A 26075-nucleotide genomic window follows, 5' to 3' on the forward strand; every position below is an offset into this window, starting at 1 on the left:
AGCGCATTGACAGAGGCCAAGCTCCCAGGCCCTGAACAGGCAAAATCATGCTGAAGTCACGATATGCCTGCTTCAACCTTATACTTTACTGCCTTTCTTATATATATTGAAAGAGTATCCCCCCTCGAAAAGTCCAGGCAGGCAAGCCTTGATATCAGATAGTGTTGGGGAGGAAAACAGAGTGTGCCATTCACAGTGACGGAAGTCGCTGCTCTGACCAACACATACATGTATGTGGGTTTAAATCCCAATAATTCCCACATGGAGCTGAGGAAACAAAAGCATATACAGCACCAGTATGACTCTGTTTAGTCAGCCTTTGAACTTATTTTGTTACAAAGAGATATTTGGGAAGTTGCACTGGTTATGATTAAATTAAAATCCCCACCTTTTAATAACCTCCATTCTTACATGTGCAGTTGGAGCTAAATATTTCACAAGTGCATCTATTATAATTAGCCTCTGTATAAATACATGTGTTTATAAAGAGAAATAGCAAGTATGGTTATCTATCTGCTAATCTGTATGTAGTGAGTGTGTGTTTGTGTGCATGCCAGAATTGCACAGTGAGAGTAAGGTTATATAGTTAGAGCAACAGCTTTGGCTTATTTCAGTTGTGAATTCCCAACACAAAAAGCTGCATGTGAAGAGGTGTAATAAAGCAGTATGAAAGCAGGCAGTGATTAACAGCCCAGAAGATTCTTTTATCATTATCAACTATTTACAAAGAAGCATTTATATGCTTCCTCATCTCTAGGGAGCTGGCACTTAGCATTAAAAATACATGAATAACGAATGAAGCCCCCTGTACCTTATGGCCTTTTAATAATGCAAAAATCCTAGGATTCAGGACATGATACAGGTAAACAAAGGATAAAAGACTGGTGGGTGGAAAATAGCGTGAGATCCCTATGCAAAAGACAATTTATAGTGTGTGGGGGTTAAACTGTAAAACAGCATCTTGCAACAGGCTGCTCTTCTCATCAGAAAAATAACCCAGGGAGCAGGAATACATGGAGCAGAGGGTCTAATCACCACTATGACTGCAGTCCTGTGGGAGCTGGAAAGGGAGAGGGAACGCGAGCGAAAGAGCAACCACCTTAAGGGCATCCTGTGTGTCATCGAGGCAGTAGACCCGGATGCTGTACTCCAGTGAAGAGCAGGACAGGGGTCCAAAGATGGCCAGTTTGAGACGTTTGGCTGCTGCTTTGGTGATTGACTGTCCCACCAAGGCATAGGTGCTGAGGGTTTCTGTCAGGATATGGCAGGCCTCTGGGTCCAGCTGGATATAGCACGGAGTGGTGAAGTTTTCCTCCCCGACCACCACTACATCCTATGGGAGAAAGAGGCCCAGTTAGAGATCCCGACCCCTCAGACCTGGTCTCCTTCAAGACAGAAATGACCCTTTCAGGCCTGCATGATGCACAAAGTTCTTGCTGTTTGAGCCTTAGGTTAATCAAGATTTTAAATTCCTGCTTTTGGCTTTTCTCCTGGGTAGGCACGAGAAGGGGATGATTTCTCTGGGGTGCTGGTGGTGATGGTGCTAGTAGAAACCTCCTCCTGTCCTCACTCTCCTAAGACTTGTAACTCCTCTGGGCCCTGCAGCAGATTTTAAAGCCCTGGGCAGAGTTAAGCAAATAATGAAAATATCACCAATACTTTATTGAAAGAGATATTGCAGAAGTACTCATTTAGTGACCACAATTTAGCATCACTAGTCACAGGTGTGCTGAATAAATAACCACCCTTCACTTCCTAAGCACGATAATAAGGAGTTATAAAAACTCAAGGAAGGGAAGTAACATCTACGATGGCTGAATGCCACATCTACATGAAATATCACCTGCTGCTTTGTCAGAATAGTCCTCCATGATAAAGCTGCAGGGTGAAGAAAAAAAATACATACAGCCCGAATGCAGACAACCTCCCCACCCTGTGCGTAGAGGAAAATGGCCCCCATGCTTATTTCTCCATTCAGCCCTGCATGTAATATCCTGCACGCAACACAAGGTGCTTTGAATGGCTTTGAGAGAGAGCAGAAGTGAAAAGGCAGCAGCGGATGACGGCCGCCTCTTGCAAAGCCACCACACGCCACATGATGCTCAGCGCAGCTCATGTTTCGTCCCCGCTGCCTGCAGGTCTGCAGCACAGTGCACGCATCTGGCAGCTGAGCAGCGTGGGCTCAGCTGAAATTTGGCGTTCATCTCAGGCCCCCCAGTCTTGGAAAAGGCAAGCGTGACTTGTTTTCAGCGGGGGCACAATCCTTTTGGAGGGCAAGGGGCTGATTGCACCTCCCTATGGCCACGCCATCAACGGGCTCTGACAGGAGGTGCTGGTCCCGAGCGATGGTGCAGGGGTGTGAGCGCATGCATGCATGTGTGTGTGTGTGTGTGTGCACGCATGGGGCTCAGCTTGGAGGAGCTGCTCCAGAACTGAGTGGAGGAAGAAGATCGCCGCGTGATGGCCAGGGACCCTGGGGATGCTGCGGAGGCTGCGCTGGCACCAGAGGGTGTGCGCGGCCGGTGGAGCAACCGCGCTGTCAAGGGCAGGAGGAGGATGGGGGGAGAAAATGAAGAGGTGCCAGTGACACACAGACACAAATAAGGAATGTACGTGCGGTGCCAAGAGTCAGGCCGGTGGGGTGCAGATTAGTTGGCGAGACAGACCCGTGTTCGCTGCATGCTCCCTCCCAGCGTGAGGAAGAGCCGGTGCCACAGGCAGGGGGACAAATGAAAGAGACTTTCGAAGGCAATGCCGGACACGGCACTTTTGCTGCTGTCAGCCCAACTCCCTCCAAAAGCCACCCTCACCTTATTAAACCTACCAGTAGGAGAAAGTGCCATTGCCAAATTAATTATGTGAGACCAAACTGGTGGCAGCAGGTATCTAGGAGCACAGGGCTGGAGAGGAGGGCTCTGCCAGGATGGCCCAGCCTGGCCAAAAGCATCACTTTATTCTCCAGTTACAGTGGAAGATCCTTCTGCCACTCTGCCCTGGGACATCCTCCTGCTGCAAGGAACTGCCCCAGGCTCCCACCGAGCCTGCACTGCCCAGCAACGCTTGTGCGGCTCCCCTGAGTTCACAGGGTGCAGACTTGGATCCTGGTTGCGTGAACTGAATCAAAGTGATGCTCCACCAACAACATCTTAGGAGGGAAAAAGAAAAGAAAGATAAAGCCTATCCATCTCATTAAGCTGGGTGATGGCTTGGTGCTGAAGCAGGAGATCATTTGCAGCGTTATTTTCACTTTCTTGAAAACAGACTGAAAACCATGAGAGTGAAAACTATACTGTAAAAATTATTTTCTTATTTCTAGAGTCAAGTTATTTTCAGCCACTGTTTTTTATTTTGCCTTTTTTCTTCCCTCTGTCCCCATAACTTCGGCACAACATCCTGCCACGACCAGAAGCTCAAGTGCCAAAATCCTGAGATGAAGGCTATTTCATGGAAAAAATAGGAGGCACCAAACTGCCCCCAGACAGCGTCTCTGCACGGGCACTGCACAGCCTAGATACCTGGTGTGGAAGGGCACTCCTGCCTGCCCGTGGCAGCCATGCATCTCACACAGAAAACCCAAAATGCAGTCAGCCCTGTTCGGAAAGGCAGCTGAAGGGCTAGCAGAGAGCCCTACACGCGGTGAGTGCACAGGCTGGAGCCTCACCTCCCAGGGCCCCTGGGCAGCCTGGTGCTTCAGCTGGATCTGCCAGTCCTCCGTGTTCGGTTCTGCGCAGTGGTGCATGGTTAAAATGACGGGCCGGGTTAGCAGGGCTCCTGGTGGGCCACAGCTCACCACCGGTGTCAGCAGGGTTTGGCTGTCTTCTACAGGCGGCCTGACACGGGGACAGAAAGATGGATACGTTAAGTGAGTTGAAAAAAGCAAAAAGGTACATACAGGTATATGAAAATAAAAAATCCTTCTCTTCAAACAAAAAGATTGTGCAAGCAAAGAATGGGTGGGTTTGGTTTGTTTGATTTTTTTTTTTCCCCCCAAATCCTCAAATGTTTTTTGTTTTGGTTTATTTGTTGTTTCTTTGTTGTTGTTGTTGCTGGGTTTTGTCCTTTTTTTTTTTTTTTTTTTTTTTCCCATATATCACTCATTTGTCAAAATGCAACTTTAGGTGGCAGTAAGTTACAGACCACACTTGCTGAGCACCCTCCACTCTGAATGACCCTTGTAGACCATATGCAGAGGTTTCATTTCACCCACTGCCAAAATGTGGTCACTGCTGCATTTGGCAGTTGTTTAGCAGCATACAAAATGAACAGTGGCTCTTGTAAGCACCATGTGTGAGAATTATTGAAAAAAAAAGAAAAAAAAAGAAAAAAAAAAAAGAGAAAATTGAAGAACAGAGGAAGAGAACAAACTAATGAGCACATCTGAAAAAGTGGTATACAGCATATCTGAGACATACGGTTTAAGGGCAGACTCATCACCAAACCCACTGATTTTATTTAAAAGGCATTCATATCTACTAGAACGGCTATTGCAAATATGCCTGCAGGGAGCAGGTGTCACCGTCAGCGGGGGAGAAAGGGCGAAGGGATGGAAAGGAACAGTGCAGAGGGCAAAACACACTCACAGAGCCTGAGATTTCTAGTGATAACCTGGAGCTGCTGAATTAAGAAACACGGGTATTACCCAGTGTGCTTGCTGCCAGTCACTAGGAATGGGTGTTATGGGAAATCATATGAATATTTAGGATACATAGCATACACTGTAGTTTGTAAATGATAGAGTGTGTGTGTGGGGGGTGTGTGTGTGTGTGCGCGCACGTGTATGCATGTGTAAGCTATCCCAGACCAACTGCTGAGGAGCTTGAAAACAGAGGAAGCATGAGTGACTTTAACTATCCTGACATCTGGTGTATGACAAATACAGCTGACTGTGCCTCATCAACTGCCTTCCTAAATAATACAGAGGACAAATTCACGATCTAGAAACCAGCAAGCAGGAGATTAAAAGTGTTCGATGTGATCTGCACTTAAACTCCAGATCTGCTCACAGGACCTCCCATCCTCTGGTCTGGCTAAGGGTTCAATCCTTTGCTGCATTTACAAATACTTGTATTTACATCTGCATTTGGTCTTAGGGAAATTATTTGAGACAACATTAAATACTGTTTATTTCTGCAAGTCTTTGTCTTTACCAAAAGAAAGAGCAAAAAAAGTAGCTGTAGTCTTAGTTAACATTTTCAAGGAGACCAAATCAGGACAGAATCTGTTTTGATATCCAATATATTGTACCTATTCTGGCAAAGATATGCCCACAGGGATATCCTAATTTTGTCCACCTTAATTCTTCCTGAATATTCCATTAATCTCACAGAAAAGAAAAGACAAGCTTTTGAGAAATTCCTTTCCAAAGTGGGATGAAGGCACTTTTGAAAAGTATCTCTTGTTGCTACAAATGTTGTGGGAGGTTTTTATAACATTTGGTAAAAAAAAAAAAAAAAAAAAAGGTCCGGCAGGGAAAAATTTAAATCTATGCAAATCAGTAAATCCAGATGATATGCATCTGTGGAAATTAACTGATGAGTTTACTAAATGACTTAACAATTGTTTCTGAAAAGCCGTGGACTGGAAACAAACAGCTGCGATATAGCTGCCTTTCAAAAAAGATGTAAAGTATAACAATCTGGACAGCTATCATGCATTATGCCAGTTATTTTAGCCTAACAAACAGTACACACAAGAAATTAAACACTAGCAGATAGAGTACATAGTCCAGCTCCTCTTGCATGCTGTAGGGATCTCTGGATTCAGATTAAGAAGATCAGGGATCACTCTCTTGCAAGACTGAATTGAGTAAATCAATGGGCAGTTTTAAACTAAAATGTTGCTTCTTTTTTCAGACCCATTTCCTTTTTTTTTTCTCGAGAAGCTTAAAAAACACTCACAGTATGGTGGTGGTTTTTAATGGTCAAGTACCTCATGCATTAATGGATATTTGAACACGTTCCTACAGCATAATTCAAGAAATTTCAAAAAACATTATGTCTTATGAGAAAGATCTTTCAAAATTACAATATTTGTCTGGAAAGCTAGAGATATGACAAGCTATAGATTTAATCATCTGGTTAACCTAACTTCATCTAAAAGACTACTGACCCATGAAGAAGGAAGGAAAAAAATACAAGTTATCATAGTTTTTTGGACCGAATTACAAAACCAGCAGTCAAAAAGAATATAGGAGGGAATATATCATGATTGTCGTAAAATAATTCATGCAGTGCCTTTTAGGTGAAAAATGAGTTAAAATCGACAAGAATCTGAGCACTGATGCGTGCGGTTAAAAAAAGCCAAAAGGTCATTAAAATAATATGGTACTGATAAATCATACAGTCTAAAGTTGTCTCAAAGTAAAATGAAGTTTAGTCACTGCTCCGTGACAAAATTTTGTTGGCTGTTAAATTTTAGGACTCTGATGGAGGGCACGATTCTGCGCCACAGCATTTTATGTCCGATTAGCACAAGTATAAAAAATGATGCAGAACATGAAGTCGGGAGGCACTCCAGACTGCACAGTCAGCAAGTGATATGGGAAGTGGATACAACTATACAAAGGACATGCAAAAAATAGCAAGTCTTGTTATTTTTTCCCCAAGTTGGTAAACAGCATCTTTGTTAACCTGACTTACAAGATTTATTGCCAAGTGGATGAGATATGCATGCTCCTGACCTGAGTATTTATGATACAGGACAGGAGTGAAGAGCAGAAAAATGGGACAGATGCTGGGGTGCTTGACTTTGCAGTCCCAAATTGCCAACCAGATACACATCTGAGTCTGGCACCCCAAAGTTATTGAACACTGTCAGTCCTAGTGAGTCTCCACCATCCACCTCATGCAGATAAACCTTTAAGAACTGAGATATAATGAGTTGCGGAGAAGTTCCCAAGTGGTGTGGAACAGGGGTCAGTGTCACTGCATAGGTGAAATCCCAGCTCTATGGAAGTCCATAATAAACCCCTCTCTGACTACTGTGAGTCTAGGGTTTCTACTCACCGTGTGCAAGACAACGTAAATAGCAACACAATCATTAAATTTATAGATAAAAAATAATAAGGAATTATTGCAAATAACAGTGAGAGCCATGAAATAGTGCGAAAGATCCAGAGAGCATAAAAATATGGATAGGAAATAAAATCCTATTAATCATACCACAGTTCACACTACCTGAGCAAAACAAGTTCCAAACATAGTTATTTAGTAGCAAAGAAAGTAATAAAATTGAAAAATTGAAAAAGATCTCAGGTGAGCTCACTCACCTGAGACACAGCAAGTGTCAACTTGTAATGTGACACAGCGGCAAAAGGTAAATCTGATTTCTGGGGCTGTGTGGGACCAGGCATGTCAGAGCACACTGAGTTGATATTCCCCTCCCTATCCAGCTCTAACGTGACTGCAGGTAGCAGATCCCTTGACAGATCTTTTCTTATTTCTCACTGTTTCCAATTTCCATTTTAAAACAAAAGGATTATGCCTTACTATAGCTAATGAGAACAGAAACAGATGCAGTAGACAAGACATATTATACAAGAGGTATTAATCTTTCTGCTTCAAGGCATAAACCCAACACTAATTGATGGAATTAGTAAACAACAAATTCCCCTGAAGACAAGTTATTGTGTAGTCATTCATTACAAGCAATTTTCTTCCTTCTCCTGGAGCAGGTGATGCAGCACCAGAAAAGCCAGGATCCTGGCCTAGACGAGTGCCTGTTGTGACCGAATACCATGATTTCTGTGTTACAGATCACAGAAGATCCAGCACAAACACAGACACAGAGCAGAAAGATCTATGAGCAGCCATCTTCCAAACTGTGGGTCAGAACCTACTTTTAGGCTGTTATCTAAAAAAGAATGCCAAACCCCAAAAAACCTCATCCACGTGCTTCACCTTAGGCTTGCAGCTGTCTTGGGACAATGTATTTGATGAGACTGGGCACTCAGCTGTATGGCTCTAAAGTCACTTCACTGCAGCCAAAAGAGATGTTTTTGTTTTACAAAGATCTGACCGAGACTAAAATTCAATCACCTGTTTAGCATTGCTTTTAAAAGGCACTAACAGCAATTGAAAGGTCTTCGGATATTTTTAGATGTTGACCCGTCCCGCGCCACTTATCAAGAACAATCAACTTTTATCTAAAAGCAAACAAACTTTTATTCACTATATCTGGCTCCTTCACAATCAAATTTGTGCTTTTAATGGGATTATTCATTCAAAACTGTCTCCCTGTCATAAGGCAGACCCTATTAATTAAGGTAGCTGTCACACAGCAGATGTGAGCACAACTAGAGAAATCTCTGCTCCTCAGTTGGCCTACATTGTGTTCCCTGGCACTGTGTGTAGAGCTTACAGGCAATCACTAGCAGCTCAGGAAGCATAGGATGGAGCAGGGAGAGAGAAATAGCAACAAATGGCAACCCTTCTATGCAGCTTAGCCAAAAGTCAGAGGGAAGACATTTTATTTCTCCTGTCATTGCTGGGGCTTTGTTTTTAATATGTGTTCAAACTTAACATCCTTGTCCAACCCCGGTTCTTCTGCCAGTCTATCTTTAGAAGAAAAAGGATCTGAAAAGTTTTCCTCCCCCTTTGCTCACACTCCGGTCTTTTATATTTTGAATTTTTCAATTATAGTGACTGGCACTTCATGAAATTGTCTACTGGAGTTGCAAAGTAATTTTGTTCATGCAACTGAGATACGGAAGGAAGGTGGAGAAATGAGATGCAGAAGACTTCAATTTCTTTTATTTCACATCACTAAGCTTAGAGTTTGCTGGTGAAAAAGGCAACATTGCTCCTTGGATCAAACTCATTGATCAGCTGCATGACTTTAATATAAAGTCTACACATACACCATGAAGCCACAAATCCAAATCTCAACAAGGCTCACCTGACCCTTCTCTCTTTTAAGGTAGCTAATTTGGAAGTTGCACAATTTATGTGTGTCTTCCATCAAGATCCTCAGGAGCGCTGCCTGCTCCATTCTTCAGGGTTGTCACATTTCGTGGGCACAGCCACATCCACTCTCATTTGCATAATCTCCTGGGTGATGGATTACACAGGAGTGTCCTTCGCTGTGCCATATTTAGTGCATTTCTTGCCTCTGATTAGAGTATGCAAGAGTAGTTCCACCTAAAGCTGTGCAAGCTCGGCAGGGGTTCACGCAGGAACACGGGAACTGCCATACGAGATCAAACCAGTGGTCCATCAAGACCCAGACCTCGTCTAGCACTGACCAGCGCCAGATGTTTCTGAAGGAAGCACACAGCTCCACTAATTTAGCTCACAGCTAAATTTATTTTTTAACTCGAGGCAGTCCACAAAATCCTGAAGGTTGGGGGCTTATATTCATGCTATCTAATCCTTAGTTGTGCAAGACCTGGGCTCTCACGGATGATCCTGGGACGAGGCTTTTGCCTGGTACTGGTCACAGAAATGTGTTTATTTTATAGGTGAAACCACAACTCAAGAAGGGACCCCTTCTTGCAAATCTCAGTCAGTGATACTTCCCCCAGACTGTGGGAGAGAGAATTTCATCACCATTGAACAAGCAAACGAGCTTCAAGACAGAAACTTGTCTGATAGATGTGAAATATTCTCATAGGTGTGTCATTTTTTTCAGTTATAAATATCTACATACACTCATATATACATGGACAAACACACAGACATGTATACATAGATAGCGTTTTCCCCACTGTAGCCACTTCATAAAGCACATGGACCTTTCCATGAGGTCAACATGACAGCCAGGGATCAGAGCCCAGTAGCTGCTTGCCATCCATCCTGCCCTGAATGACAGGCAGAATGAAGATGGACTTGCAGTGCAGGAGCAGGAAAAACAGCCTGCTGGTGTATTCATCTAGAAAACGAGAAAACCCGCTGTGCCATAAGTACACTAACACACTTAAGAGAAAACAACTTCCTCCAAGTGGTGTTTATTGCAAGCCATCAGAACCCCAATTCGCCGCAGAAGGATAATGCTTTTAGGGTGACCCTCCTGCTCTCACATGCTTTGATGGATATGAAATGGAATAAACTGCGTCTCAGAAAGCTCTCCTAACCAATCTGCAAGGCAACACAAAGAGTGATATTACTGGGTTATGAAGTCTCTCAAATGTCTCTACTACAGGTTTCAGAGACTAACTGGGAAAATGTATCAAGAAAACACAGGAAGGCAGGACTCCCAAGGGCTAACAGATTTCCTGTTTCAGCTTGACTGTTCAGAAGTTGTTTCATATTTCTACAAAGAAAGTGTGAGCTAAATCTTAAGTTGCTGGAGATACATGAGCTGTGATGGTCTGCCTCTCTGTTGCTGCACTGGTTCTATTTAGGGTAGTGCTATAGGGACCACATTTTCGCCTCAGTGGTGGTTGTAGGTCAAGAAAAAGAGCCTGCCTTCATTTCTGATTTTAACACCCATTTTATAGTTTCCTATATGTCCCCTTCCAAACTACATCAACACATGACAGGACTATTCAACCCATGCACATTTTCACAGTGCTCATGAAAATAAATACAGGGTGTCACAGGCTTTATTGAACACACTCCAGTTACCTCTTGGCCACAGAAGCAAATGTCTGCAGATAGTCCTTACTGTGGACTATCACTCTCTGCTGGAATGCTGTAAGAGTGCAGCAGCAGATTTAAAAAATAATAACACTGCACACTAACTTGTGGTACCTATATGACTCCAATTACATGAAGCAACATCTGTGGCCCATGCAGTCAGAAAAAGAGGCTTTGACCAAGCTGCAGCTCTGCTACAGCAAGTGAAGTGTCTGGAAACACAGTCCTGCAGCAGGAGACCATTCCAGCTGGGTGCCACCCCCCCATTATGCACCTGGGCACCTGGGGAAAGGGAGCAGGTAACAGGAGAGGATGTTAGAATCATGCAGTATTTGAAGCCCTTTTCAGGGAATATTCAGTTCCACATGACCTAGACAACACCCAACAAGATCCATTTTAAATGTCCTAGAAGTGGTTGGTTTCCATGAATGTGAAAAGCCTGGCAGGCTGGAGGTGGGCTGAAAATTTGCCGTAATAAAATGTGCACCCAAAAATCAATTACCACCACGATAGGATGAGCCCAGCTGCCCCATGGCTGAGGCAGCCTTCTCTCTGCTCTCCTCTTCAGGGGAAAGAAATCACTTCTCATAGTCTTCATTGCAAGTGAGGATTCGCACCTTTCCGTTCACTTCTGCCGGCGTACTTCAGCACACTTGCTCAGTTTGGCAGATGACACAGCTCCAACCATGCTTTTCCCAATACAGGTTAACCTATCCTTCTACCCCCTGGGTGACCTGCTGAGTAACAGCTATCGCAAAGCACACAGAGGAGGCTTTATGACCCTTGAAGAAAAGAAATCAAACTAGGATGTGACATTGGTTGTCCACAGCTGCATGTATAAGGAGGGAGGGACTCCCTCCATGACTGGATGGAAAGAAAATAATTGCACGTATAGCTCCTCCTAGGAATGAAATAAAATTTTTTTAGAAGAATTGGATATTTTAAAAAGGGAGATTTGGAGGCAAGTTGAGTAACAGGGGATGCTCTCTGACTTTAATTTTTTTCCTTCAGCAGGAGAGTCCTTTTTCAACACTGTTTGTAAATGTCTTCAAAACACAGCCAAAAGTAATAGGAATACAATCAATACTAGATATGAACAGAGGCACTTTTTTCTATAGACGCAATTAGCTACTTTCTAAGAGCAGGCCATGAATAATGTATGCAAAAGGGTGTGTGTGTGGGTTACTTATTTTTTCTTTAAGCAGATTATTTTAGCATGGGTGAAAGACTACCAAACCAAAGAATAGTGTTCAATATCACGCAGTGTATAAACAGCTGTGGCTTAGCACATAGTAAAAGCCATTAAGGGGCTGAGCCAAAAAACGTGTCTAGCTATGAGGAGGGGAAAAAGGCAAAGTACCGTGTAATGATTGCTTAGATTCACATTTGTCATTCAGCCTTTGTGCATATGAGTCCATTCTGTGGACTAAGATCTTGCCTTTCTCTTCATTAGGTTTTCCTAAACTGCTTCTAACAGTATGTTGGTCTTTTCGGAGTCTCTTTTTTTTTTTTATGCCAAGGCTGTCAGGTCATTCAGTAGGCAGTAAGATGTAGAATATGAATTGGCTACACATGCAGATAATAGGTGAGAACAACAGGAGTCATCCCAACATTGGCTCTGGGTGGCCCTTGGTGTAAAGTACTTGGGGCTAAGCAGGACAACTACATGCTAACTTCCCCCTCAGAGCAAGGTGGTGTGGAGGACACCAAAAGCTTTGGCTCCATTCTTTTCACTGCCTGGACTCACCAAGCCCATGAAAGGTAAAATAAAAATTCACCTTTGCTATAACAGGAGAGGAGATTCTCCAAGCCGGGTGCTCAGGCACCTGTCCCTCAGCTGAGCTGATTTGTCACCTTGCTCCTCCGCTCCCTTGTCCTTTGCAGCACGGGTCTTTAAGAGGTTACCTCACACCTTCTCTGCTGCACCAAACACACACTGCCACATTTTCCTTGCTTCTGGTTATGATATAGCATCCCCCAACCTGAGGACGTGCCATAGAGTGCAACTCTTGGTTAGAAAAGCAAAAGTCGGAGCTAGTTCTGTGGCAAAGTTTATCCTTGGCTTTGCTCACGTTTACCTCCAAGTCAGCAAATAGCTTCAACGCAGTAGGCTTTGCATAAGCACATTACCACACGTCTTTAGTTACTACATTTGTCCCCTCTGTTAATGCACAAGCAAATAAAGGCAGTTTTTTACCTCATGTTCTCCTTCCTGTGAACTGTCACATACATTTCATAGACTCTCCCTTGTGGAACGGCCCCTGCTGGGATCAGCAAGCTTACTCCTGCAGAACAGAAGAGACACAAAAGATAAAATTAATAAAACAGAGGTAAATGAGCCTGTGGAGAGGAGTGACAGGAGAGGAAGATGAAGCCTACGATGTTAGATTTTCACCCAACCTCACTAGCAGACTTTACTTGACCCCAGCAACTCATGAGAAAAAGTATATACTGTAACCTGGGCATCTCTGGTGATCAGCTGGCTTGTTCTTATTCCTTTTGTGTGTCAGCACTGAAATACAGGAGTGGAGAAGAGGATTTTCTTCCCTTTTATTTTACTTAGAGACCAGACAGATGGTTATGCTGCTGCTTACCTTGTAAAATGATGGAAGAACTCTGACTAATGAACAACTCTGACTAAAATTTCCAACAGCTGTAATGGGACATCTCTCCCTAGGCAATTCTTACTTAATTAAAAGCAGGAAAGAAAGGCAGTGGAGCACTGTCCTAGGAAGCAACAAGAAGTAGTTGTTTCCTGAAAGATGGCTTCTGTGACTGGCATCCTGTCTTTTAATGCACTCGACTTCTAATTAGACTACCAGGGAGACAAAATTGGGTTTCTTGGTATTTTGAATGTGCCTAGTCCTGTAAAGAGGCTCAAAATTCGAGTATCCAACCTTGAAAAAAATGTGGATAAATATGCTCAATGCTCTTTTCAGTGGTGATTAGTTGCACTCTTTGTTACAAAACATTGTTCTTACAGTACTGCCATTTCAGAAATGTCCTGTCGTTACGTGACAAACACGGCACACGAACCAGCTATTTCACTCTGCTGGACACGTCTCAGACAGCTGTCTTTGCAGATGTGAATTAACTGGGAATCAGTGGCAAGGATTTTAATACAGTTATTAATATATAGCTGAAAACAAACCTACAGGCAGATTATTTACATATATGCATATGCACAAGTGAGGCTTTACAGAAACCTTGCAAGGCCCTATTTATTTTCTTTAGCATACGTGGTTTGGTTATGCTGGACACTTCCCATACATTGGTGTATGGGGGCTCAGTCCCATACCTGGCTTTGAAGGGGAGTGGTTAGCTAGGAAAGCATTTTCCGAGAATGTCTTCTGATACTTGTTTCTTTACAGGTCTCTCACAACCTCACCTGTGCATGTTCTCAGCTGTTACAGGACAGGCATAGCACAAATGAAGGGCTTTGATCATATTACTAGGAGGACATACATCTAGAAGCAGCATGGAGGCATACACAGTAGCAGTAGATGCATTTTACAAAACTTACTTTAATCATTTTGAAGGGATTAGAGCAATAAGTAACCTTTTTTTTACATACATCTAGAAGCAGCATGGAGGCATACACAGTAGCAGTAGATGTATTTTACAAAACTTACTTTAATCATTTTGAAGGGATTAGAGCAATAAGTAACCTTTTTTTTTTTTTTTTCTTTACAAATTCATATTCATATAAGTGAATTAAATGTGACAAATTTGACTTTGCTGACAATGTGCACCACCATGGCATAAGAAACCTGAGTATTAATATCTACCTTCAGCTGCTACTTAGGGAAATGTGAAATCCAGGATTGTATAGCATGAATTTTCAACATTGGTCAGCAGTCAGCACCAGATTTCTTTAAGTAATAGTCCAGCTTTCACTTAAATTTTATAGCTATTTTTGTTTCCTATTCCACAGTAGCTCAGAGAGGAAGGCTACTGGTCACTGACCACTTTTGGCTGCTTCCAGGGAAGTTGGGGGCTGCATCCTGGAAGGACCAAATCTCACAGGCTCCGGGCCACCTAGGTATTTTGGTTTCTCCATAACATCAACAAACAAAAAAAGATCCAGCAAAGGAACAGGAGGCAATGGTAGGCACTACCTCCTCAGGCAGGGCACTGTGCTGTAAAATGGCCAAGGGCCGACCACATAATGTAAAAGAGGAAGGCAGAAATGCTGTGAAACCTTAAGCTATCACATCAGGTAGTGGTGAGCTCTTGCCTCACATTTACCATGGCCCTACCTGGACACAGAGCTCCAGAGAAACCGGGCAGGGGTACTCCTCACCACTGTATAGCCTGCATATCCCCCACATTCAGTGTTTTACACATTTGATTTGACCCCACTTTAAATGTTATTGTTGCTCTTCATTAGCATGCCAAACCCACAGGGAACATCTAGTTGCTCAAACTCCTCTGAACATCAACACTTCATTTAGGAAACAAACAGCAGTATGGCTCTCCTAAAAGACTGGGCCATGAGAGCTGAGCTCTCCCAAGGCTGCCCAGGAGCTCCCTGGATGTTCTGAAACTGCCTCCTGGTGCCTGGGTGGCTTGGAAGGGGCCTGGCAGCCTGGCCTCACACCATATGAGAAAGACTGAGCAGCACTTTGCAATTACATCAAAAGGCACTCACTGCTCAGTTCCCCTCTTTCCTAGTCGTAACACAAGTCAACAGTATTTATAACAAGGAAAGATATATAGAGAAGACACTCTTGGGCCTTATTTTCCTTGGGTATGCAATGCATACAGGAAAAAAGCCCTCCAAAAATTAGTATTCTGCTGTCCTACCTCAATACCACACAGTCTGCAATGAATTGGAAGTGGAACAACCGATTTGTTTTTTAATTAATTTGTTCTTTTTATGTGTGATGACAAGATTGAGGCTTTCTGGCTTGGAGTCCCTTTTCTAGAGCTGCATGAAAGGAAAAGGTCAAGGATGCTGAATCTCATTTCACACAGGGAAGCTCTGAAGCCTCACATGTCTCAGAGAGCTGCTAAGAGCCCTGCAATATTATTTTAAAAAGGTGGCCAGGACTTTGGGTAAAGAATACCTGAAGAACCTTGGTAGACCTGAATGGGGGGGGGGAAAGAAAAACATCTGTTTTTTCTGAACAAAGGCAAGGCAGAGTCCCAGGAGTGACCCTGCTTTTTCATGCATAAAAGAAAGCTAACTCCACTTGAAAATACAAAACAACTGAGCCTTTAAGCTAACATGGCTAACACTTACCTGAATTGGGAATTACTAGGTGACCTCCTAAAGAGTTGAAGGTCCCAAATGCAGTGCACGACGGGTCTGTTTGCCGAGCAAGGCTCTGGTTTTTCATGTTCAGAGTCTCATTCTCCAGCAGAGACTGTGTAATCTGGGGGGACAGCTTGGAGGAGAAGTCAGAGAGGTCATCTTGGGGAGTGACTGCGCCAGAGGTGTTATAAACCTTGATTTTCAGGTTGGGCAGCGGGTCCAGGATTGGAGAATTGGTCATTGGGATTTTATCAGAGACATCATGCAAGGCATAAACAGGACCCCTGTACATGGCTGCAGCAGAAGTGAGGTCTGGTGGTACTGCCAGGAGGTCTGCATTGGAGATGAAAAGGGAGAACTGTATTACTTCCCTGTTCTGATGACTTTCTTCTGGGTCATGATTCAGGTTTGCATTCTGCATTTTGCATTCACACCAAATGTTAAAATATGCAAAGTCTTTGCACACTGACCTTGGTCTCCTTTTCCATGCAACTCTCCAGCAAACTCCCGGGGCTTGCATTGCCCCAGCCTCTGTGGAATCTAATGATCATATAAAATTACAGCATGTTTCTGCTCTAAGGATTTTTCACTGGGATTATTTTCCCAGGCTGCACTCAGATTTTCAGTGTGACATGCTTAGCTTCAGGGCAAGAGGTTTTCCATACTCAGTAGATCTAGTTTTATTAACTAATAGCCCCTTCCTAAATTCCAAGTGAGAATCATTAACCAATTTATCTTATTGGCCTAACGATAGCATTCCTGAAATAAAAGACAAAGCAAAACTATGAAGTTATTGTGTCCATGACTCTCTGTGGAGGGAGATTAGTACCTGCATTACACTTTTTGCATATTTCTTTTAAAAGTATCCCTAACAAAGAAAATTACACATCTGCTAATATTCCCCGTGACAATTCTCTTATCACCTCAACTCTTACTTTGATTTATTCTTTTTACACACATATTGGGAAAAAAGGGGAACTCTACAGCCTAAGTACAGGTCTTGAAAAAGGCAGCACTAACTTTAGAGTGTTTTTTTTCTTGCCAATGAAGTGTGGAAATAATCAACCTGTTACGCACCAGTGATAAAAATGCTCATTATTAAATGATGTTCTACTGCAAGTTCTTCTTCTACTTTGTCTATTTAAAGTACAGTACTTCTTAAGCTACTATTTATGTCTGTGGAAGACAGGGCATAGTAAAAAAGGCTATTAGTGAAACAAAGGGGAGGAAGATGTGATAGAATTACTGTACTGTAATATCACTCCTGTGATGAATCCTGCCTCCATTGTTTCTGACAGAGCTTTGCCTTTGATTTAAATTTGAGCTGGACCTGTATTTCCATAAATGTCTCTGTGTTTCACTCTTGCATTCATGCTCTCTCTTCAGAAGTTAAATTCCTCTGCTTTATGCTCTCGAGCACATTTGAGAAATGCCAACGTGGGTTTTGAGCACTTGACCATCAGAAAGAAATGGATATAATCTTTCTCCCCTTTATGAAGTGCCAACAAGCGTTCAGTGAATATCATTCATGCAGCCCAAGAGACCATAACCTTATAGCATCTCCCTGAATTGGTCAACATGGAGTGAAATGACAACTAACCTTGCCTTGCAGCCTTGATGTTAACAGGCTGAAATCCCCCATTTAGCGCTGAGGAGTCAATAATATCTGACTCAAAGTCACGGTGGTTCTTACGATAGACAAACAGGGCCACAACCACGGAAATAGCCAGGCACACGATCACGGCTATGACGATCCCAACGTAGAGAGCAACATCATCCGAGTCAGGAGCAGCTAGAGAGAGAGAGGCCAGGAACCTTGAAGAAATGTGCTCCCCATAGGGACGTTCAAGAAAACACATTCTTATTATTCTCGTTTCCTGCAGATATTTACTACCTTTTTTATAGGTTAATTTAAAATCCATTTCCAAAGCTATATAACAGGTCTATACCCTTTTGATGGAAAATGATCTTTGATTTCTCTCTAACTTGTGTTCTAACTCTTTCCCTATCGACTCGTTCATCTATCTAGTACCCAGACTGTGAATTACTAAGCATAACACACGTTATAGACTTAGTCTCATGAAGCAAACTCACCCTATGAAATGAAATAGTATATCTTAGTGACATAGTGTAATAATATTGGTATTTAGTGGTTCGTCTGGTAACAAAAAAAAAATGTTGTGGATTTTTGAACTTCAGAAGCCTTATTTTTTAATTTTAAAAAAGTCAAAAACCCCCAAATGCCCACTTCCTATGGAATACCTGGAATATCAGCATATATCTTTGAGTTTGCTTTTTATGAACTGCAATGTGTCAAGCCATTTTTCCCTTCCTTGCATTTCCATTTAAAAAAAATAAACAAGCGAAGCAGAGAATCAAACACTGAATTCTCATCACTGACATTAACACATACGTATTTGGATAAAAGCGGAAGCAAGCACAAGAAATAATGTGGTAATTTACCAAAAGGAACCCAGATTTATTAGAGCTGTCTTGTGAGAAAATGGCTATGATATTTCTACTAGCTGCTTATACCGTATCTTCTGAACTAATTCCAGGCTAATCTCTAGCATCATTATCCATTAGACATTTTTTTTCCAAAAGGTCTTATGATCAAAATCTGATGTGTTTCTATACATTGAAGAATCCCAGTTTTAGCGATAGCGTAATGAAAAAAGAAAGTGCAAAACCAAATCAGACTTTTTTAGTACCCCATTTTTGTTAGTTTGAAACATGTGAAATCATTTTTATTTCATTTTTTTTTTGCTCCCAGCCTTCTAGCCATTTAAGCCAGGCTGCCCTCCAGCCACAGAGGTGGAAGCTGGCAGATGTTGAAGGGGACTGATCAGTCTCTGTAAGCTCCTAGCTATCAGACCTTCAACGTACCAGCCTTGAAACACCACAATTTTTCTCCCCAGCAGTTCAGGAAGCAGATCCCCGAGTTCCAGCTCAAAGATGAGTTATCCCTCCACCACATTTCTTCCATTTGCTAAGGAAATTTTAATGAGAAGAGGGTTCATTCTCTCCAGTTTCTGTCTCCGAGGCAGCATCTTCTCCCATTTCCCTTGTGCATAAGGGCCGTTATCATTCTGTGCCAACCCGCTGACAGCAAAACTCTGAGAGTGCTGTCACGCAAGCAGCATGCCACTTACTCTGCCGAATAGGTTCCTCTTTGCCTAGTCACTCAGAGCTGGCATAACAGTAAAGCTTGACCCAAGGAACAGCATCAAATTAGCATCCAGGAATGTAAAATCAAACATTAAACTTACAAGAAAATCCATATTCATTCTGGGTTCTCTGTTCAGTTGAAATAGGATAAATGAAACCTTAAAAAGAAAGAAATTAAACAAAAATGGGAACAAAATCAAATTAATGAGGAGAACAAAAAAGGGAAGCATGAAAAATGGTTTAATTAAAAAAAAAAAAAGAAGGAAAGGAAACTGATGGCACTTTAAAATTCCGATACAGCACAGAATTATGATTTTTGCATCCCCTGTCTCCTCCAAAGCCTTACTAAGAATTAATAAGCAGGCAGATTGAATTTCTAAGCCAAAATCGGTCTCGAGTCACTAACTTTGGAGTGCTTAAAGTCTTTCTTTTATTGAGCATAAACTCTAATGGATCTAATTTATTTCAGACATCAAGGGTCATTAGCATATGGAAAGTCTTTTTTCCCTATCCCTGCCATATGCTTTAATTCCCAGGACATGTTCGGTGAGGCTCTAAACAGTTTTTTTATTTAATTATAGTAGCTTGCTGTTGATCTAATAGAGCTAAAGGAGACCTGTCGTCACTGGTCAGAGGTTAAATACCCATTCGCTGAGCAGAGTCCATGCACAAAGCCCTCTCTCTGTACTTCCCTGGAATTATTTTATCCTGTCTTTAATACATGTTCAATAGGAATTCCTCAGGGAGCGAAGATTTTGTCAGCAAACGAGAAACTGAGTGGCTTCTCTTCGAAATTATTATAAAATCAATAAGGCCCCTGGGGTTATAACATTATTTATTTGAAATCTTTGCAAGCACTGTATATTGACAAAATCGTAACACAATTTACAGCTGTATTTCATAACAGATAAATAAGAGAGATCGTTTCTTTTGTCTTTTCTTTCTGCAGCTTCTACAGCACGGCACGCTGGAGCTGCTTAGCTCGCACACGAGACCTGTGAACTTGCTAAGCACCTCCCAGCTGCTTTCCATCCATACGGGAAACAAGTGAAATGCTCCAAGTCCCATCTTGCTGGAAAGGTAAATGACAAATCCAAAGTAAGTAGGGGAGTCGCTGTCAGGAACCGGATTAGAGTCAGTGATAAGACAGAAGGTACCTCTCCTCCATCACCTTCCCTTTGGTGTTTTGAAGGGAATTTCACCCCCTCTCCTTGGATTGTACTGCAAGGAGCTCGCACAGCCGGGGACTCCCTGCAGGTGAAACAAAACTGGAAAATGCACTCCTGGCGTGTGCCTAATGCATACGACCACATTACAGGCAGACCAGAGTAATAATCCCCAGCTCCCAGAAATGCCGAGTTTGGGTGCGTGGCATCTGTTGTGCTTTACATAGCTCTTCCTGCTTGGCTGCACTGCTTGCTAATGAAGATATCGTCTATCCCAGTCACAGGTATAGACATACAACCCCCCGAAGTCTCCAGACATTAACTGTTGTGTAAATGCTACCTTAACTGAAGTACCAGATGTATTGTGTTTGTGGTGCAAGGTTTTGGTAGTGGGGGGCCTACAGAGGTAGCTGCTGTGAGAAGCTGTTAGAAGCTTCCCCCGTGTCCAACAGAGCCAATGCCAGCCAGCTCCAAGATGGACCTGCTGCTGAGCAAGGCCGAGGCCATCAGCGATGGTGGTAGCACCTCTGGGATGACTTTTAAGAAGAGGGGAAGAAAATTCCCAAACTGCGCAACAGCAATTGCAGCTGAAGAGAGGAGTGGGAATATGAGAGAAGCAACTGCAGACTCCAAAGTCAGTGAAGAAGGAAGGGCAGGAGGTGCTCCAGGTGCTGGGGCAGAGATTCCCCTGCAACCTGTGATGAAGACCACGGCGAGGCAGGCTGTGCCCCTGCAGCCCATGGAGGTCCATGGTGGAGCAGATCTCCACCTGCAGCCCATGGAGGACCCCACGCTGGAGCAGGTGGATGAATGTGAAGGAGGCTGTGACCCTGTGGGAAGCCCACACTGGAGCGGGCTTCTGGCAGGACCTGTGACCCCATGGGGGACCCGTGCTCGTACAGTCTTTTCTTGAAGGACCCGTGGAAGGGACCCACGCTGGAGTAGTTCGTGAAGAACTGCAGCCTGTGGGAAGGACTCATGCTGGAGAAGTTAATGGAGGACTGTCTCGAATGCGAGGGACCCCACGCTGGAGCAGGGAAAGAGTGTGAGGAGTCCTCCCCTCCTGAGGAAGAAGGAGCAGTAGAGATAATGTGCAATGAACTGACTGCAACTCCCCATTCCCCGTCACCCTGTGCCACTGGCGGGGAGGAGGTAGAGAAAATCCTGAGTAAAGTTAGGGGTAGGGGCAATGTGTTTTAAGATTTGGTTTTATTTCTCATTATCCTACCCTGATTTGATTGGTAATAAATTAAATTAATTTTTTCCCCAAGTTGAGTCTGTTTTGCCTGTGATGGTAATTGGTGAGTGATCTCCATGGTATTTTTTCTCCTCTGCCCAGCTGAGAAGGGGGAGTGATAGAGAGTCTTTGGTGGGCACCTGACATCCAGCCAGGATCAACCCACCACACCAGAGCAAGAAGAACTGCTTTTTGATGATTTATTTTTTCTGAGGCATCATGGGACAGACTATAATGCCCGTAATATCTATTTAAAACTTTATTTCACAGCAATGATTTCAGCCTTATAATTGCTTTTAGAAATATTATGTTCTTACGTTCGTTTGATTCTTTAAGGCAAGTACACCTATATGTACTCTCAACATGCATACTCTATCTTTTGTAATCACTGCTTCCTACTTCTACTAGTGTACTCCAGGTATTGGTTATAAAAAGTCAGGCAAGCAACTCCTGAGGGCTTGAGTAAGTGCTCAGCAAGTTCGGGCATGAATTTACAGTACCCTAGTTACACCCCACTTACTCCCCAGATGAATGCTGAGGCCCATATTTAGCCAACCTCAATTTCAGTTACAGCCTTATGCCCAATATTTCCTCTGGCAAGATGTCTCTGGAGACCAAGAGGCAGCCAGCAGGAAATACAAGGCACAAGGACAAGGTGGAATTTAAGCTGGCTGCATCTCCAAATGCCTTTTTGCCTCATACTCAAATCCACTGGGAAAGCTGAGGACGCCTCCTTGCACTTCATGTGCCCTAGTATGTTCTTGGGGGAGCCAGCACGGGCAGCACGTGTCCCCCAGCTCTGCATTACCTACGGAGCTCGAGTTCACCCACGCAGAGCCAGAAAGGATATTCCTCTCTCCTTGTGTTGCATTTCAGCTGGTAAGTCTTGCATTCAAAGTTGTGTATCATTCCTGTCACATCTAGCATCTGACACTCAATGGGCACAAAGGACTGGATTAGTTGTTATTGAAACTGTTCCTGCTAAAATGGAAATCCAAACTGAAGTCTTTTCAGCAAAATAAACAAGGGTGATCCTCAAATACTCTAAAAGAAATTTACCTCATTGCAAATTCTTCATAGACCTTGTTTGTAACAAATACTTATTTGCATCTTACAAGTTTGCATAGATAACTATAACTGATAGCTACAGCGAGCATCCTTGCAACTACATAAGAATGACATGAATTTCTTAAACAGAAATGTTTTGTGTATATATTCAAAGGCATGTCTATTAAAATGGGAGGATGAGCCAAGGATACTGCTTGCTTCTTCCATTAGCCTCACAAACCAACATGCTTAGTAATAGACTCATGAGCTTGATTTTATCCTCCTTTGTGTTCTGCAAACAGAACCAAGCACTCAACTTCATGCAACTGTCTCTGTGTGTCATGGTTCAGTGTTGTGGCTTAACCTCAGTCTGCAACTAAGCACCACACTGCCACTCGTTCACTCCCTCCTGGAGTGAACCCCATACTAGCTACTATTAAGAAAAATAACTCTACACCAGCCAAAACCAGCACAACATGCAAACATAGCCTGGCTTGCACAAGTGTCTGCGAGAATACATTTTCAGCCTGAAAAACATTGTGTTATTTACCTAGAAGGAAGGCATGTCTGAAGTGGAAGGGTTAAGGACTGCCGAGTGAGATGCCATGCATTTGAGTCACGGTCATGCCAATTTTTTGCTGAGGGTCAAAAAAGAATCACAGCTGACCAACCTGGCTGTAGGTGGATAGGTGGCCACTCGTGCTGGCTGTAAAGCCCTTGTTGAGGTGACGGCACTACGCAAGCCATGCTGTGGTGCTCGTACAACCCTGTTCGCTGCCTTCCCTGGCTGATGGTAGCAGAGACCTTACGTTGGGTTGACTTTCAGCATCCCAGCCAAGCTGGCAACTCCAGCTGTTAGCTGGTCAAGCACCATCTCCATTTGCACTTGCAAATTAAGCACATTTGTCAGAGATCGCTCAAACATGGCAACTACAGACACTTTCTGTCATTTGTGCAGGACTTTTTAGAATAAAACTACTTTTAAACACTCTTTTGTCATGCAAGCACTCTTCCAAAAAAGAGTGGGCATTGCAGTGGCAGCAGAAAGGGGAAGGCTTGTAGCCATACACTGGTGGTGGTGCCTGGGCGGGAGGTAGGGCTCTTGCCATGCTCCCAGCACAAGAGCACAGGTATTGCTTTAGAAAGTTGGCTTTCACACTAGTCCCTCTGACTATACCTTCAAACAATGAGAAAGGAAGTTTTCATCAGATACTGATGTAAACCTGTTGGGATTAGAAACTGGAATAATAAAGAATGACTTCCCTCCTCTCTTCAAAGTAACTGCAGTGAAATTAGATCTTTTCCTTGTGTGTTTTGGTTTTGTTCTTTTTTTTTTTTTTTTCCTCCTTGTATCAACAGCACTGCTTGGCAAGTACCTGAGGGACTTCTACCAGGATCAGCAAAACTTTTAATAAGGGTGAATTTAGAAAGGTGCTGGTGGGTTTGACTCTGGGAAGGCTGCTGACTCACACTCAAAGCAGCTGGTTTCACAGTGAGCTACTTGCTTTGAGAAAAGTAATTTAAGCTTCTTCCTCCAGCTTGTTGGGAAATGTACCTTTTCAAAACAGCTTTTGATGTTTTGTTGTGTAACTTAATGCTGGATGAGTAAAATAGTAATAATCACACTTTACACTTACATAGTCCCTCTTGTTTGAGGCTCTCAGAGGCTTACCAAAAGTGGATATTTGTTTTCCTTATTTTACAAGGACCTCACCCTATGTCGTACCTGGAGAATCAGTGGGAGGCTTGGGTTAACGCACAGAAATTGCATCACTGTAATTGCATGGTAAATGCATTCATTAAAAAGCCTTTAGTTAAGTTGATGTTTCTCCATGTATTCTACTTTATATTCCATTTTAGGCTTGTAAATACATTTTTTGTTCCTGTGGAAGTGCTTCCATTAAGTGTTAAAGGTGGGCTTTTTTTAACTAAAGTAATTACACTGACACAAATCCTTTGTACAAATGCAAATGTATCATTATAAAGGTGCATTACGTAGGCATTGCCTATTCTCTTTCTATAAAGCATGTGAAGAGCAATTTAAGTACCTTAATAATGATGTAACACACTGGGAAAAGTGGAGAAGGCTGAACACATCAGGTTGTACTGGAAAGATAAACCAATCCAATATTGGTATACAGGAAAGGCTTCAGCAAGCTTTTTATCAATTTCAGCATCAGTCGCACTTGCACTGATGTGGGAACTTGTGACCATTTAATTAAGTAGATTTTGAAGCTCATTTAATTAATTTGGTACAGTTTGTGAAGGCAGATGATCCCCAAACACTGGAAGTCTAGCCTGAGCATTCTGGTCCCACATGTCTTGCTCTGACCTTCTGGAAACACATTTGTGCCAGAGGCCACAGGAGAGACAACAGTGGGTCTCTGTGGCTGAATGGCCTTCAGCGTATCTTCATGTGTGGGACCATCTGCCTTAGGGGGTTAGCTTTGACAAATAGACAGGCTGACCCTTTTTACAGCATGAATTCATCTGCTGCAATTTTCCTTGGGAGAAATAGATAAACCTTCTGCCAAGCTGGGGGAAAAAATGAAGCATTTGGGAATGGAGAATCTCAGACATATGAAAGATAATTGTGCAGAGATTATGGCACTGACTCCCTTGAGACTGAAATTGAAACAGAGTGTTACCAAATAGTCACCAAAACAACTTTTCTAAGCTCTCATTTTTCCACTGGGGAAGAATCTGCCCCTCAGCATATTCATGGGCCTGTATGCACACACATGGTGTTCAGACTGGGAACTCAGTATCATGACCATGGGCACCCTGAAAACCTGTGTTTGATTTTACCTAGAAAGTCCTGAGAACATACTGCTTTGGCCTGTGAACTGGCATATTTTAAAGACAACTTTTATCCCTGTGGTATAAAACACTAGGTCACAGCTTCATGTAGAGGGAATTTTGTGACTGGCTCCCTTTTTTGTTCCTTAATAGATTTTGCTAGCTTTCTAGTCATGCTGAATTTGTATTAACGGATATCAATTTTAGAGTCAATTGATCAGATTATGAAAATAATTTATTTTGTTGCTTGGAGAAAATAAAATATTCACATAAGAAAGAAATAAAATTTCCAGAAAATTTCCCAGTTTTCCATTTGTATTTTCCCCAGTTACTTTCCCTCTTCCCAGCAAGTAACTAAGTAAGATGGTGGAGTAGATGAAGGTGAACTTTCTGGGCACTTATTTACCAGGGCTTATACAGTTTGGACCATATTTACAAAAATATTTACAATTATCCCGCAAAGAAATTGTTCTTTACTATTAGCCGCTGAGTTCACAGTTAATGATACTATTTTGAGGCTGTATCAAGGTCAGTGAGAGTTGGAGACAGGCACTTTCATTTAATAAAGTGAAGATTGCATAAAGCACATAACCGCTTGTTTCTTTAATGCATCATATTTTAATCTGGCACCACTTGCTTCTAATCTATAAATGCTCTTTACCCTCTATGTAGCAGTTTCAAAAGGAGCTGAGGTCATGTAATTATGTGGCCCTTTTGAAAGCCTATCTACGTGACACGTCTCAGTAACATCCTGTTGCAATGAACTCAACAGGTTGGGCACAATATATTGTAACAGCACTTTTCCCCCTTTTGGCTCCAAAGTCAAT

At 42.8% G+C, this 26075-nt stretch overlaps 1 protein-coding gene across 3 annotated transcripts in view; it reads right to left on the bottom strand.

Moving 5' to 3' along the window:
• Positions 1-26075, bottom strand: part of UNC5C (unc-5 netrin receptor C) — a 271714-nt gene that overhangs the window by 18855 nt on the left and 226784 nt on the right. For 2 of the 3 annotated variants that reach the window (XM_042807593.1, XM_042807595.1), the window contains exons 8-13: positions 19101-19157; positions 17432-17623; positions 15820-16164; positions 12772-12859; positions 3662-3830; positions 1100-1333 (exon numbers count right to left, since the gene is read on the bottom strand). In XM_042807593.1, coding sequence (XP_042663527.1) covers positions 1100-1333; positions 3662-3830; positions 12772-12859; positions 15820-16164; positions 17432-17623; positions 19101-19157 — 1085 coding nt within the window. The remainder of the gene's footprint in view (positions 1-1099; positions 1334-3661; positions 3831-12771; positions 12860-15819; positions 16165-17431; positions 17624-19100; positions 19158-26075) is intronic. The other variant, XM_042807594.1, reaches the window with a different exon arrangement.

Source organism: Tyto alba, unplaced genomic scaffold, assembly GCF_018691265.1.
Source record: "Tyto alba isolate M040663 unplaced genomic scaffold, T.alba_DEE_v4.0 Super-Scaffold_6, whole genome shotgun sequence".
In the NCBI taxonomy this organism is placed as follows: domain Eukaryota; kingdom Metazoa; phylum Chordata; class Aves; order Strigiformes; family Tytonidae; genus Tyto; species Tyto alba.